The 15491-nt window shown below is 47.6% G+C and overlaps 1 protein-coding gene across 2 annotated transcripts in view; it reads right to left on the bottom strand.

The window, feature by feature from the left end:
- The window catches only part of EEFSEC (eukaryotic elongation factor, selenocysteine-tRNA specific), a 258931-nt gene extending 243824 nt beyond the window's left edge, over positions 1–15107 (bottom strand). For both annotated transcript variants that reach the window (XM_027584882.2, XM_027584883.2), the window contains exon 1: positions 14751–15107. In XM_027584882.2, the coding sequence (XP_027440683.2) occupies positions 14751–15066 (316 nt within the window). In that variant the 5' untranslated portion in view covers positions 15067–15107. The remainder of the gene's footprint in view (positions 1–14750) is intronic.
- Between the last annotated feature and the right edge of the window lie 384 nt (positions 15108–15491).

Below are 15491 nucleotides of genomic sequence, written 5' to 3' on the forward strand. Positions count from 1 at the left end.
TGAGGGGCACAGTACCAGAAACAGACAGGACTAAGGGTGGGTAAAGGCCAAAGGATGGCCACACTGAGACCATTCACCTCCAGAAGGCTGGGCAGTCTCCCTCCGCCTTGCTCTCTGTCCTCATCTCAGCATGACAAGGCATGCAGATCCTTTATCCTCCAGCCACAGCGAGACTGACATGCAACTCCAGTATACATATTTGTCTAATATGCCAGCCCCACACCAGGTGTCTGTTATGGAAAAGGGCTCTGATACAGTCAGCCAGAGTGACCCTCTCACTTGTACCACAGTCCCGACCTTTCTCCCGCCTCAAAACCCTCACACGTGCTACTCCTTCCCAGCACTCCAGGGGCCGCCGCGGCTCCTGTTCAACCTTCCGATTTTAGTTCAAGCTTAATTTCCTTAGAAAGGCCTTCCCTAGCCTCCAAATAAAGGAGACTCCGCATATCCACTTGTCCCTCTCTGGGCATCGTGTCTCGTCCTTTGCAGCACTATCACAATTTCTAATGCTGCGTGATCCTGCTTATTTCTGTAACACCTGCCTCCTCCCCTACCAGGTGGTCAGCTACCTGAAAGCAGAAGCCACTTTTTCCTGGCTCACCAATGGAAACCCAACTCCTAGCTCTAGATTGCTCTGGACTTGCTGAATGAATTAACTGATGTAATGACACACCTTTCCTTCTACAATGTCTAATCTTACAGATAAGTTTCCCTAGGACACTAGAATCTTGGGAAAAGAAATGAAAGAAAGCCGAGGAACCAGGCCAGGTGCTCAGACAGCCCCCAGACTATTGCAAGAGTAGATGACAGAACAAACAAGGAGCTGCCTGGGCAGGGATTGGGAAAGTCAGGTCTCTGACACTGCAACACCCAAGACATCAGCCCCCGAGGCCCACAGGGCCCGAGGACTGTGATGTCGCACATTTTCAGATGTCTTTTGGGCTTTCCCTCAAGAGAACACATGAACAACTGAAGGTGAGGCTGGCTAGCTGATGAAGGTGACTGGGAGCTGGGGGCAGGCCAACAGAACAGCACCATGTCCCTACCCTCTTGCCTCAGGGAGTCATGTTCCCTTTCCCCAGCAAGTGTCATGTCATGCAAGCATTTTGTAATGGTATGTGAACCCCAAGTTCACATCTGCCCTCCCAGGTTCCTAAGAACTGGTGCTCCAGGAAGTTCACGTTCCGGAGGAATTCCAGGCCCAAAGCCTGACCATCTGAGAGAGGAACCTCTTTTTGTCATATTGTCAAGCCAGCCCCGGGGTTACCCCCTGGACAGCTACCACACCCAATCTACCTCTGGAGGGCCTCCGCTCCCTTCACCTTCGAAGCCTATTTGCAGAACAATCACTGGCACCGGCCACAGGCTTGCATTATGCTCATTTCCCCATCCCCAAGCTCTGGGGCAAGTTTAAAAGTCCTCGTCCTGTCTCAGAATCAGGTCTGAATTAATACCCTTCCTCAAAAGAACTCCAGTAGCAAAGTGAAAACAGACGCATCAGACAATGCCCTTTGAAAGCCCCAGCAGGGATGACTGGTGACAATGCAGCCCCTGGCTCTGAAAGAAACCTTAAGGTTAAAGGTTCACGGAGGCAGAAGAATTACCAAAGTACAAGTTTGTTCAAATTTCCTCCGGCAGATTTAAACAACCAGGGTCAAGCTGAAGATTGCTGGCAAAAACCTATGAGACAACCCAGCCCCTTTGAACTGCATGGAGAAAGGAAAATATACGGTCTGGGAGGGATCTATGTTATAGCTTTTAAAAATGTTCTTGAAAAGGTCACCCCTGTTAACTCAAACTCAGCCCGTTGAAGGATGTTTGAAAACTGCTTCTCTAAAACAACAGGGCTGTCGGGCCCTCACTGTGTGCGGTGAGCAGCACTGAGGTCGCCGTGTTCCCGGCATTAGTGTGCTGACCCTCTGTGGGCCATGAAATTAACCATCAGCGCGGCAGAAATCTGCTCCGAGTTAAACTACTTTGCTACGCAAAGTGGCCTGAAAATGAAATATGAGGACTGAATTTCCACTGAAAGATGAACTTGTCTAACCTCAAGGCAGGCTTCCTCCACTGTGAACTCTGTGTGGCCACTGGTTTCAAGCACCCCAGGAGGGTGGGTAATCGCTGCAGGCAGTGGGAAATGACCTCTTATCCATCCATTCGTTCGTTCACTTGTGTCTGCACGCACCAAACATCGACTCAGGACCACACCAGGTCCTGGGCCCCTGCACACAGAGTTGAATAACAGGCTCCTGCCCTCAAAGGAATCAAGTCCAGTGGAAAACATAACCCAGTAAACAGAAAATGCAACAGATGGGGAGAAAAGGAGATCCTAAGGTATAGATAGGATGTCAGAGGCCCTCAAACAAGGGTCACCTAATTTAGGCTGGGGAAAGCCAACACTGAGGCTTCCCAGAAAAGTACATGTAGCCAGATGACGCAGCATCGAGAGAGCATGGTCTGTCTGTCCAGAGACCTGCAAGTAGTTCATTAAGCCGGGAGTCCTGAGAGAGACAAAGAGACACAAAGCCATCAGGAAGGGCTGATGTCAGCCATGCTGAGGAATTTGGCCTTTATGCGAATGGAGGGCAACTCAAGACTTCTAAAACAGGGAGGCAAAATAACTATATTAGCCATTTAAAAAGAGCTCTTGGCTACAGAGGGGAGGATAGTTTCAAGAGGCGGGGCTGGAATCAGAGAGATGGTGAAGGAACACTGTACTCATCCAACTGGGCACTAATGGAGGCCTGTCCTAAGGGAGCAGATGCAGTGATGGGGAAGACCACACAGGTCAGAGGACACGCAGGAAGGACAAGATTTGGTCACTGATTCATATGAAGGAAGACACACTAAGGATCATTTCAAAGGTCATGCCCTGGGGCGCCTGGGTGGCTCAGTCGGTTAAGCATCTGACTCTTGGTTTCCGCTCAGGTCATGATCTCAGGGTCATGGGATCACACCCCACATTGGGCTCTGCGCTCAGCTCAGAGTCGGCTTGGGATTCTCTCTCCCTCTGCCCCTCCCCCCACTTACGCTCTCTCTCCTTCTCTAAAATAAATAAGTAAATCTTTAAAAAAAAAAAACAAAACAAGGAAAGGTCATGCCTTAGGAGAATGAAGGTATCATTCCCCGGGAAAGTGAGGAAGTGAAGAGGGTGGTCTTGAGGATGTGGATTCTGAGGGCCTGTGATGTTCAAAGATGAGGAAACCAGCCCAAGAAGTAGATGGATCTACAGGTCTAGAACTTCCTACTGAAATGTAATTAAAATTAAATAAAAGGAAACGTCCAGTTCCTCAGTTGCACTAGCCACAGTGTGAGTACTCATAAGCCACATGTGGCCCACAGCCACCATGCTGGACTGTGCCACCATACAACATTCCCATCTGTTGGAAAGTGCTGAGCAAGGCCCTGCAGGATTTGTGAAAAACTGTCACTGGCAGCCAAAGTGTCCACTTCTGTTGGCCACACTGATAGCTAATGGCAACAAGGTCTGTGCTGACAAACACCGGCTTCCCTTCCTGCTCTTTCCGTCTACTTGTCTGTGCAAACGCTCAAGAAATGGTGGTCTTCTTATGTAGTCTTTTTTTTCTCTAGAGCGTCAGTTCTGAGGACTATTTCCCAATGTGCCCTGGATCATCATTGCTTCAGAGAATAAGGAACACTGAGTACACACACATGTGCGCACACACGACGGTCTTCGGTGCTTAGGGCATAAGGCCCTGAAAATCACCTAGAAATGACCACAAGCAGAGCTATTTTTTTTTAAGTGCCACACTGCAATATAACTGGGAAGGCAGAGCTCTAGTGTCTGTGTCAGATGACCAAGGACAATCCATTGACCCTCCCTGAGCTTTAAGCAGCCCAAAAAAATCTATGATAAAGAACGAAGCCACGAAGCCAGATAGGGCGGGTACCTGAGGCCAAGCAGGTCAATGCTAGCAATTCCAAGCACTAATTTTAAAAGAAAAAAAGTCAGGTTTATCTTTAGGTAGCACCTGTGTATGCCACCAAATAAATATCCTCAGGAAGTAGGTTAGAGACAAAGGAAATTATTTTAGTCTTCCTGAAGGCCCCAAGACAAGAGAGGCATCATCACAACACAAGAGATACGGAAAGAGGGAAAGTCAACTTCTCTCTTAACAGCAAAACTTGTTTCTTCTCCTGCCAAGAGAGGATCACCACATTAACTAAGTCCTCCCCACTCTCTCCCCACCCAACCAAGGCCACTTCAAAGCAGCAGGAGCCTAATCACACAGCACGAGAAAATAAAAGACCCAATTAACAAAAAAAAAAACCCCAAAACTCAAATAATCCAGGGGAGAATGGAAGCTGAAATCTCTATTTTTGACAAATTGACTTATATATAAACTGCTCCTCAGGAGCCACAACTCCTACCAAAGTAGGCATGGGCTAAGGTCTGAGAGCAGCTTCCCAGCAAACCAGGGCCTCTGAAATCAAACTGGATTAGACCCCTACTGAGCCAGCTACTGACCTCTGGAGTCTCATTTTTATGGGCTGTACTATGTAGAGAGAAACTCTCCCACCTCTGGCTGGCAGGGTGGAGTGAGATAATAAAGGGTCTAGAACGGTGGCCAGCAAACAAAAGATGTTCCCAAAGCGTCCATTCCCCCTCTTTCCTTCTGAAAAGCAGACCTTCCTCAGCCTCTGCTCTGCACTGCCATGTCTGCACCCCCAGAGCCACACTTTCCCTCCTGATGGTGTCTATTCTGCCTATGGTTGCTCTCCCTCGCTCTTCCAGCCAGCTCTGGAAGCCTCAGTCAGAGTGAGGAGAGGGATGCGTGGCCCCAGACCACTTGTCACAGGCCCTCTCCTCAGACTCTTCAAAAGCTGCCAGGATCTCCCAGCTTAAAAACCTTCCACCTGCCTCCAACTACAGGCTCCCCAAGCTCCTGAGCACTGGGGCCCAAGGGTCTCTGCAGCTCAGCCTCATACCCTGCTGCTTCCCTGTGAGCTCCACACTCCAGGCCTCCCTTCGCCCCTATGTCCCTATCCACTCTTGAGTCCTCTAGTGGGAAAGCCTCCCCTCTTCCCCACTGGGAAAATCTCAGCCTTCAAAGCTCCGACAAGACGGAGCCCCTCCTCCTAACTCACCCATGACCCTCATGCCCTGGTCTTACCTCCTCCCACTTCTCCCTCTGACTGGCTGCCCCTTCTTTGGCCAGGTCTGCTCTCACACCTCTTGACTGCTCAGGCTGCTCCCTGGGTCTGCTCTGCCCTCTCTTTTTCTATGCCTGGAAACCTCCAGGTCACCCTTCCAGGCCCAGCCCAGGGTCTCCTCCTGAGGGATGCCCTTCCTGCCTGTCCCAGGCAGAGGCACTCATATCCTAAGCTCCTCTTTATAAAGCCCTTATGACCCTGCATCTTAACTGGCTGTTGGCACTGCCTCCCGCTCTTCCCTGGCCCTCCGGACTGTGAGCTCCTTGAAGATAGGCACATCTGTATCTGCCCTCATATCCAAACAGAGTGTACAATATATGTTGTTTGTAGAGTCTCTGAATAAATGGATGAAAACACTAAATAACAGTGCCATCTGATCCTCTCCCATCATACAGCCTGACAAAAGCCCTCAAAATGGGGGCTACAAGCCCAAATGTCTACAGGGCCCAGGCAATCTAAAAAGCACATGCCCCTTCTACTCAGCTCCAGGACTGTGCCACCACATTGAAGCATGGCTCTGCAGGTATGAAAATCTTATATGTTTCTAAGAAGCCAGGAATCTGGGTTGTTAAATGAGATCTCCTGATTTATTTATTTATTGGGGAGGGAGTGCAGAGGGAGAGGGAGAGAGAGAGAGAATCTTAAGCAGGATTCATACCCAGCATGGCTCAATCTCACAACCCTGAGATTAAGACCTGATCTGAAATCAAGAGTTGGACGTGCAACCAACTGAACCACCCAGGCCCCCCTCGATCTCCTGATTTTTTAAATACTAGCAATGAATTTTTTAAAAATTCTAATTATTAAATGGGCCACCAAAACACATCTGTATGCCAGACTCTGGACAAGACCCTAATGTGGGATGAGACCCTACCATGGGATGAACAGAGAGGACGACCCATTCTCCTATCAGGCACAGATGTCCTATAAAGACAGAAATGGGCAGATCCAAGAATAGGACAGGAAGGACCCCAACAGGCTTTCCATACACAAGCAAATGGCACTTACTACATGCTTACTATAGCCCAGGTAATGTCTTAGGTACATTTAATCCTCTCAATATATATTAATTTATTTAATTCAATTCAACTCAATTATTTAACTCAAATATTATTGAGAAAATATTTGCAAATCATCCATTAATAAGGTTCTGGTATCCAGAATACATAAAGAAATCAATAATAAAAGCCAAATAACTCAATTTAAAAAATGGGCAAAGGATCTGAATAGACAATTCTCCAAAGAAGATACACAAATGGCCAACAAGCAATGAAAAGATGTTCAACATCACCAGCCATCAGGGAAATGCAAATTAAAGCCACAATGAGATAGCACCTCACACCCACCAAGATGGCTATAATCCAAAAGACAGACAATAACAGGTATTGGTAAGGATGCAGAGAAACTGGACCAGCGTACACAGCTGGTGGGAATATAATGTGGTGCAGCTGCTATGGAAAACAGTCTGGCAGTTCCTCAAAAAGTAGAAATAGTTAACCTATGACCCAGTAATTCCATTCCTAGGTAATACCAAGGGAATCAAAACATATGTCCATACCACAGACTTGTACACAAATGTTCACAGCAGTATTATCCATAATTGCCAAGAAGTGGAAACAATCCAAATGTCCTTCAGCTGATGAATGGATTAAATAGCAGTATATACATATACTGGAATACTATTCAGCCATAAAAAGGAATGAAGTATAGCTGGGGGAGGCAGAAGGGAGAGTTACTTTTAATGGGCATAGAGTTTCTTGGGGTTTTTTGGTTTGTTTGTTTGTTTTTTAAGATTTTACTTATTTATTTGACAGAGAGAGCGCACACACGCACAAGCAGGGGGAGCTGGAGAAGCAGGTTGCCTGCAGAGCAGGGAGCCCGATGTGGGGCTCGATCCCAGGACCCTGAGATCATGACCTGAGCCGAAGGCAGCGCTTAACCAACTGAGCCACTCAGGTGCCCCTAGAGTTTCAGTTTTTTAAGATGAAGAGTTCTAGAGATGGATGCCACTAGACTATAAACTTAAAAATGGTTAAACAGTTGAGGCGCCTGGGTGGCTCAGTTGGTTAAGCATCTGACTCTTGATTTCGGCTCAGATCATGATCTCAGGGTGGTGGGACTGAGCCCCACAACGGGCCCCTGCTGAGCGTGGAGTCTGCTTGAGATTCTCTCTCTCCCTCTCCCTCTGCCCCTCCCCACCCCTTTCTCTCTTTCTTCCTCTCTCTCTCTCCCCCCCTTAAAAAAAATTGTTTGATGGTAAATTTTATGTAATATTTACTTTACCATAATTAAAAATAAATTTTAAAAATTTTTCTCTAAAAAAGGAATGAAGTATATATACTCCATGCTACAATATGATAAACCTTGAAAGCATCACACTGATTGAAAGAAGCCAGATGCAAAAGGCCACATGTCGGAAGATTCCATTTTTATGAAATGTCCAGTAAAGGCAAATCTGTGCACATTAAGTAGATCAGTGGTTGCATAGGTCTGGGGGAGGGGAGAATGGAGAGTGACTGTTAATGAGTATGGGGGTTCTTTTCATAGTGATGAAAATATTCTCAACTTAGATTGTGGCAATGGCTCTATACAACTCTGGGAACATACTGAAAACCACCAAAGTGTACACTTGAAATGGGCGCATTGTATGATATGTGAACTATACCTCAATTAAAAATATTTACAAACATTATTGAATATATACTATGTGCTAAGCCCTGGACTGGCCCTAGAGCTACCAAGACAATTCAAATGTTGTCTCTGTCCCTGAGATGCTTCCAGACTAAAAGGAACACTCGAATAAGGGGAAGCAAGCCGTTGCAGCAGAGCAGGAGAGACACGAGGTGCCATCTGACCCTAGGCAGGCTCATTCCTGCTCCTCGTCCCACCCTGAGGCCATCTCAGAAATGCCAGGCTCCACCTCACCAGGACACGGGCCTCCGGATCACCCAGAGCACCAGAGCTACAGACACTGTCACCTTGGGCACAGTCTCAAAGGCCTGCTGGTCAAAGGGAACAGACTCAAGCTCCAAGACAAGGGTGCCTCATCCCTAGCCTGTTCAAGACTCTGGCCAACAAAAGAATGACCAAGCAGGGACTATGTCTCAGGGCTGAATTTACGGCTTGTTTCCTGGGATGCCTGCCCAAATCTTATTCCAACCTGGATGAAGTGATTTTTGAAGAAAAACCCAGGAGACAAAGAAGATAGAAAACAAAGGAGATGCTAAGTAAAAAGTTTAAAAGCAATTAATTTTAAATGATTACAGCTTTACCAAAAGCTGTGGCTATGATTTCCTTCTGACTTTGATTATAACCTTCCAGCAAAATATTTGCCTCCAGAAGGCAAAGTCTTTGCATTATTTTCTATTCCTAGCATGACTACAAAAATATTCTTTGATTTAACATTTGATATGTTTTGTTCTCAAGGGCAAGCCCCATGAGAAGAAAAATGCACCCCAACAGAATGAAATATGACTACCTGCTTCCATTTTTCTTTCCTGTTGGTTCCTGCTCAAATATTCTGCATTAATTTAAACTTGAGGCTGCATCTCTGATGTTGTGTTACCTCCACACTGTCACCCAAACCAAAGCAAAGTCACCCGCCATCCAGCGCCAGGAGCACGGGCTGCAGACAAAGCTCAACTTGAGAGTCTCCTAGAGACAGCGAAAGGCACTCCAACTTGGAAGGAGATCGGGCAGGGTCAGAGAGTGATAAGGTAGCAGGCAAAACAGAAAAACTTGTATTTGAATATGGGCACCCTTGGCACTGAGTGCAGCCAACATCCTAATGGACATAGAGAGGCTTTCAGCACATTAACACAAGAGACACCAGTATTGGCCTCTGCTTTACTCGGTGGTAGAGGGCATCCCAGAACTGGCACCACAGAGGAGAATCTTCCGTTATGGTGTGCACCTTTTAACAAAGAAGAGAAAACCAAAGGCAGCACCTCCAGAGTGAGCACGAAGATACAGGGAACCAAGGCGTGGCAGATTCTAGGGGCTAAAGAAATTAAGGTGCTTCTTTAGAAGCACTTCCACTTATATCAACTCCTTTAAATGTCTCAATATTTTAGGACACACATATATGAATACCATAACATAACAACATACTGCTGTACAGATTCATAAAAAGACCAGAGGCAAAGAAAACCCAAACCGGGTTTTTTGTTTGGCTGGCTGGTTTTACATTATTAGCATAATGCCCAAATTCCGTGCACTGCCAGGCCCCTTTGTTGTCTCTGCTTATACGGCTTTCTGGGCATTATGTGCAGGTACCCGAAGGGTAATGTAAAAAATCTGGTTGAAAACACACATTCCTTCACACACCTTGCTTCACGGGTCCAAAGACAGCATTTCAGACAGACTGCAGAGAAACTGCAGGGCACACTCCTTGATAAAACAAGCCAAAGGGACAAGCACTTTCTCCACATCGGCACCAAGAGTGCAGAGTTGGAAAAACAGAGAAGACAAAGCAGCTTAAGTTTTACAAAGAAGGTTTTCTCCCAGGCTGCAGAGACAAAGACCCCCGGCGCTACTGACTGTTTTCCCTCCAAAGAGAGTAACCGAGTCAGACTTACAAGGCTTTGGCAGCTCTCATCAGCTCCAGCCAGGGAGGACCCAGAGACCCAGAGAGGGTCCAAGCCAGGCAGGAAGCACCACTTAAGTGGTGGGCAGAGGAGGCAAGAGATCAGGGCGACAAGTCGTGGCAGAAGAGCTGCTGTTCATTAACAACTGGAACAAAAGACCAGGAGACAATACACTGTTAATCCTAGCAGCCACAAGAGGACTATAAATTGCCAAGCCAAGATACCAGCATTTTTCAGCTCTCCTCTTTCCTGCCAGAGTTAGATTGAGGATGGCTCCAAGTCCCTCACCCCCACCCAAGTCTTTAAAACATACATTACTGAATCTTTTTGAAGTTCTAACCCTGAAAGATTTATACTCTAAAATGGATCAGAGAAAAATACTGCCCTGAAACACTACTATAGGGGTTGCAGTAGACGGATACACTTTTTCATTCCCATTGAGAATGCCAGAGTAGGAGCTGTGTGGTCAGATCAACATAGGTTCAAACCTAGCCCTGACACTTATGAACTGTGCTACCTGCCTGACCTCTCTGAGCCTGCTTTTTCACCTGTAAAATGGGAATATCATCTCTTACCTCACAAGATTGCTTTGAGAGTTAAATGGGGGGAAATATAGCTTAAGGGCAGCACTAAATAAAGGCTAAGTACTACTGTCACTATTAACCTCCCTCTGGTACCACAGGAGTTTTATCTATGGCCACACAGATCGAGGAGATAAAGCCCAATTTTCTCTAAGTTAAGAAAGGAATCTTTTGGGTAGTGAAAAGACTTTGGGGGGAGCAAGAGAATCAAAGAGAACTGGCTTTAATATAAGATATATTAAACCTCAGAGATATCATCACAGAACTGAGACAATCATTCTAATTTCCTTCTACTAGGGCTAATGTATTCAGCAAGTGGTCTAAATCACTCACAGCAAGCCAGGAATTCTAACAAGAGCCCAATCTTCCAGCAATCCCAGGTGTAGGTACATTGCCTGCTGCCAGTAAGAGTCCCTGCCTGGGAATCTTGCATCGTCCTAACACTGAGGCCTGATCTTGTTACAACCCTGCTTTAAAATGCTGCCAAGGCCCTTAGGAGAAATCTATGCTAAGGGCCTAACCTAATCTATGTTCAACACTTAGCACTCTAGAGGATCTGGCCTACCTACCCTTCTACCTTCATCTTCATCACACCTCCCCACACAGCATGCTGATTTCCAGCCACAGCTAAATGCTAGCAGTTACCTCAGACTCTAAACAGACAAAAAGTCAGGTTTAAGGCACAGAGCCCTGACCAGGCATTTCCTCCACTAGGAAAGCTCTTCTTTCCCCCATGATGCCCTATACCCCATTGCCCAGCAAAGTGAGTTATTCCTGCTTTTGTCCTGGATGGAAAAAGCTCTGATAGGTCACTTTGCACATCAGACAGTGCCCTCTCCCCAGTTCTGCTGTTAGCTCCCAGAGGGAGAGAAAAAAATCAACAAGCGTAACGTACCTACTATAGGCCAGGCCCCATGCTGATTGCCTTCTGTCCACTAACCCATGAAGAAAGTTCTTTGCTCACTACTACCACTACCAGGAAGTGGGACACAGCTTCATCCATTCAGACTTACCAAATGCCTACCACACACCTGGCTCTGGCCCAAACGCTGAGAATATGCTGGTAAATAAGCCAGACATGATTCCTACTCTACTCTCATGGAGGACAGACACAGTCAACAAGTAAACACATAAAGAGTTATCAGGTAGTGAAAAGAGCTGTAAGGAAGTAAAACAGGGACATGAGAAAATTCCTGGGGGAGAGAATTGAGGATACTTTAGCTAGGCAGCTCAGAGGAGCCCTCTCTAAAGGACACTCAAGCTGAGATATACATGAGGAGCCAGGTGTACCAAAAAGAGGGAACAGCAGGTGCAAAACTAGCCCATTCAATAAGTAAAAATGAGGCCAGTGAGACTGAAGGTCAGGGCAAGGGATGAGCTCAGAGGAAAAGGGAGGCCAGATCGTGGGTTCTGCGGCCCACAGAGAAGAGGTTGGATTTTACTCTAAGCACAAAGAGAAGCTGCTGGGAAGTGTTGAAGCTGAGGGCTGACATGATCTGCTGAACCTATGTAAAAGGAGTTTTGCTGCCTTTTGTATGGAAATGGAGTAGCAGGAAGAGGAGGGCAAGCAGTCAGTGAGAAGTAGGTCCTGCATTGTAGGAGACCAGCTGCCAGAGGCAGGGATTTGGCCTCTGGAGCAATCTTAAGAAGGCAAAGATGGCTATGGATTCATGAGTCATGAGGATAACTGAAGGTATTAACCAGATCCAGGTTAGGGGCAGCAGAGTTAGGTAAACACCAGCCCAGGGTACTTGATACTTTCCAAGCTTCAGTTCCTTTATCGGAAAAATAGGCCTAACACTCCCACCACTTGGGGTTGTTGCACAAATGCAAGTTTTTAGCAACAGGCATGGGCCAGAGCAGGTACTCAAATGTGGGCGCCCTTTCCCTCATTTTTTTCTCATTTCTCTGAAAAGGGTGGGAACCTGATCTATGGAAGGAAGGATAGTGGCAGCCTTGGTCTCCCCATACCACTGTGTTCAGGTTGCATTTTAATGCCTGTAAGAAGGTAAGGAAAGTCTCCTCACTCAGGAGGTGAGAGAAAAGTAAGAAGAACCACGGTGTACATACAAGAAGAGAAAAAATTCCTTTTTTTCTTCTACAGTCTAAACTAAGGATTTGCCAAATTCTTGGAGGCATTAAAATTTGGTTATATAGGATAAGGCTGGCACCTGAAACATTTTGTCCTACAAAGAGCTTCTCTATAAATGGATATGTTAGAAGGGGGTCAGGGGGAGCATAAAGTGATCTGAGGAAGCATAGGAAAGAACTCCAGCTTTGGGACCAGGGGGACCTGGGTGCCACTTACCAGCAGCCTCCCCATGTCCCAATTTCTTCAACTATTAAATGGTAACCACCACACTCCTTACAGGGTCTGCCTGGGAAGTGGCAAACATGTGAGAAAAGCAAAACCAATAAAGACCTGTGTGGTTGCTATCTGCCAGTGTGTGGAAGGTCCAAGATGAGGTTCAAAGGTCGCACAGTTAGTAAAGGAAAAAGCCAGGCCTCAAGCCCAGTTCTGACTTCAAAAGCATGTCCTTCATTACTCATCTACACTATTTACTAAAAACAGCAACAACAACAAAAAAACCTAAAAGTGCCTTTTTGTTTTATTTTAACCTGGTTCTTCCATCTCCAACCTAGACTGGCTCAGAGTACCTGTCTTAAAATGTACTTGGACTTGAGTAAATAGAATTGTTAAGAGAAGGGAAGGGGAAAAGGGTAGAGAGGATCACATGACCCTTAATATTCATCTGATGACTGAAACACGACTTGAGTGGAAGACTTTAGGCCGTGTGACCTTGGGCAGGTCCCTTCCCTTTGAGCCTCCACTTCCTCTACTGTAAAATGGGGAAATCACCTCAGACTGCCTGCAGCATGAACAGCTGGGAGGTAACAAAGATTAAAGTACTTAACACACTCATCACTACAACTGGGAGCCAGTATGCCCAGCGACCAATGAGGCCATCTGCCACCAAGCCAATAAAACCATCTGCCCAATATATATTCCCATATGTGCTTGTAGGTGTAGAGAATATCACATAATTGGAAGGAAACAGAAGGCAATGGAAAAGAGGAAAGCAACCAAACACTTGGGTCAGCAGTGAAGAAAAGACTTCTTTTAGCTGTATACCCTTTTGTGCCAGGTGCTTCTATTATTTCATCATTTTCCTCTAAAAATAGAGCAAGTTTTAAAGCCTTGTCCACAGGGCTTTGCCACTGTGGTAAAATGTGTCCAGAAAAGTAATGCACAAAGGTACAACAGTGGCTTCCTCTGGAGAAATAGGAGGGGCAATTAGGGGACCTTTACCTAATTTGAAATGTTCTATTTCTTCACAAGCAGAACTATTCATGTACTACCTCTATAATTAAAAATTAATTAAGTGGTACATCTTTGGAGGGAATTTTGGCAATACCCATCGTAACTGCAAATACATGTGCCCTTTGCCCCAAGCCAGTTCAGTTCTAGGAGCTTATCCTACAGATAGATTAGCACCCCCACCAGACTTGTTCTAGAAAATTCACTGAAGCATCATTAGCAAAAACTGGAAATGACATAGGTGTCCATCATTAAGAGTTATATAAGAAAACGTTGGCACAAGTGTACAATGGAATTTTATATGACCCTTAAAAATAATACAGCTTTTGGGGCGCCTGGGTGGCTCAGTCCCCTAAGACTCGATTTCTGCTCAGGTCATGATCTTGGGATCCTAAGATCAAGCCCCCCCCCCCCCCCCGCCCAGGGCTCTGTGCTGGGCGTGGAGCCTGCTTATGATTCTCTCTGCCTCTCTAAGAACTAATAATAATATAGCTTTGTGTGTACAGATATGGAGCCGTTGGTATTGACTAAAATAGTGTCTACTATTTTGTGGAGAAAGAAGAGGAAGGGGGTTTACGCATGGGTATGCTTGTCTTTACGTGGAGTTTTTCTGAAATGATACAAGGAACTGGGAACAGCGGTTGACTCTGGTTGACTCTGGAAATGGGAACCAGGAGACCAAAGAACAGGTGAGTGGAGACTTCTTTTTTTTTGACACTTTTTACATATACCCTTTTGGTAACCTTTGAGTTTTCTTACTTGTTCGTGTATTACAAACTCATCTTGAAAACAGAAAAGCAAAAAACAAAACCAAAAACTTTAAGGAAGCACTCCTGCGCGGTTGTGCTGGGTGGGAAAAGGTTCCAAGTCAGCCGGCCGCGAGTTCGAGTCCCAGAACCTCCGCTCCCTTGCCGCGCGGGGCCTTGGGCGAGCCCCGTCCTCCTCTCACGACCTGGGGGGAGCGGGGATGCCGGCCGTGAGGTGAGGCCGTCTCCCTTCCCCGGCAGCGGCTTGGGCGAGCTCGGACACGGCGCCCGGCCGCTCTGCCCAGGGTCCCCGAGCCCGTCTCCCGCCCCGGCCCGCGCTCACCGCCAATGATGGTCCGGATGAGGGAGGCGTGCCCGGGGCAGTCGACCAGCGTGACCTGAAGCTGCGGCTCGCCGGGCCCGGGCTCGGCTCCGGACGCCGCCGGGGGAGCGGGCAGCGCCGACCGCAGGCGCGCGGGCAGCGGCACCGAGAAGCACGAGAAACCCAGGTCGAGCGTGATGCCGCGCTCGCGGCTCTGCGGCTGCTTGTCGAAGGCGGCGGTGGAGGCCGTGGTGCTCAGCGCCCGCGCCAGCGCCGTCTTGCCGCTGTCGATGTGGCCCAGCACGCCCACATTTACGTTCACCCGCCGACCTGCCATGCCGCCGCCGCCGCCCGCCGCCCGCCGCCCGCCGCCCCTCCCCTCCCGCCGCCGCCGCTACGGTCCGGCCGGTTAAGCCGCCCCCCCCGCAACCCGCGCGGGCCGGGCACGCCCGTTCCGGCCCCGAAGTTTCCGCCGTCTCGGCGCCTGCGGGCCCTGCCTGGCACCGCTCAGGAGGAGGGGGCTCCGGGGTCGGGACTTGACCAAGGTCACCTACTGTGCAGCTGTTCTCTCACCTGGCTCCTGCCACCCGATGCCTCGAGGAGATTGAGAATGGAGGGATCCGTCCATCCATCCATTCATTCAACAGGCTCTTATTATGTGCCTACTGAGTACCAGGCACTTTTTCAAGGCATTGGGATACGGTGCTCTCTCCATGCTATACTGTATTGGAGCGCGGGTGGGGGTCAGACAATAAACAGGTG

The sequence above is a fragment of the Zalophus californianus genome, chromosome 1, assembly GCF_009762305.2.
Source record: "Zalophus californianus isolate mZalCal1 chromosome 1, mZalCal1.pri.v2, whole genome shotgun sequence".
Classification (NCBI taxonomy): domain Eukaryota; kingdom Metazoa; phylum Chordata; class Mammalia; order Carnivora; family Otariidae; genus Zalophus; species Zalophus californianus.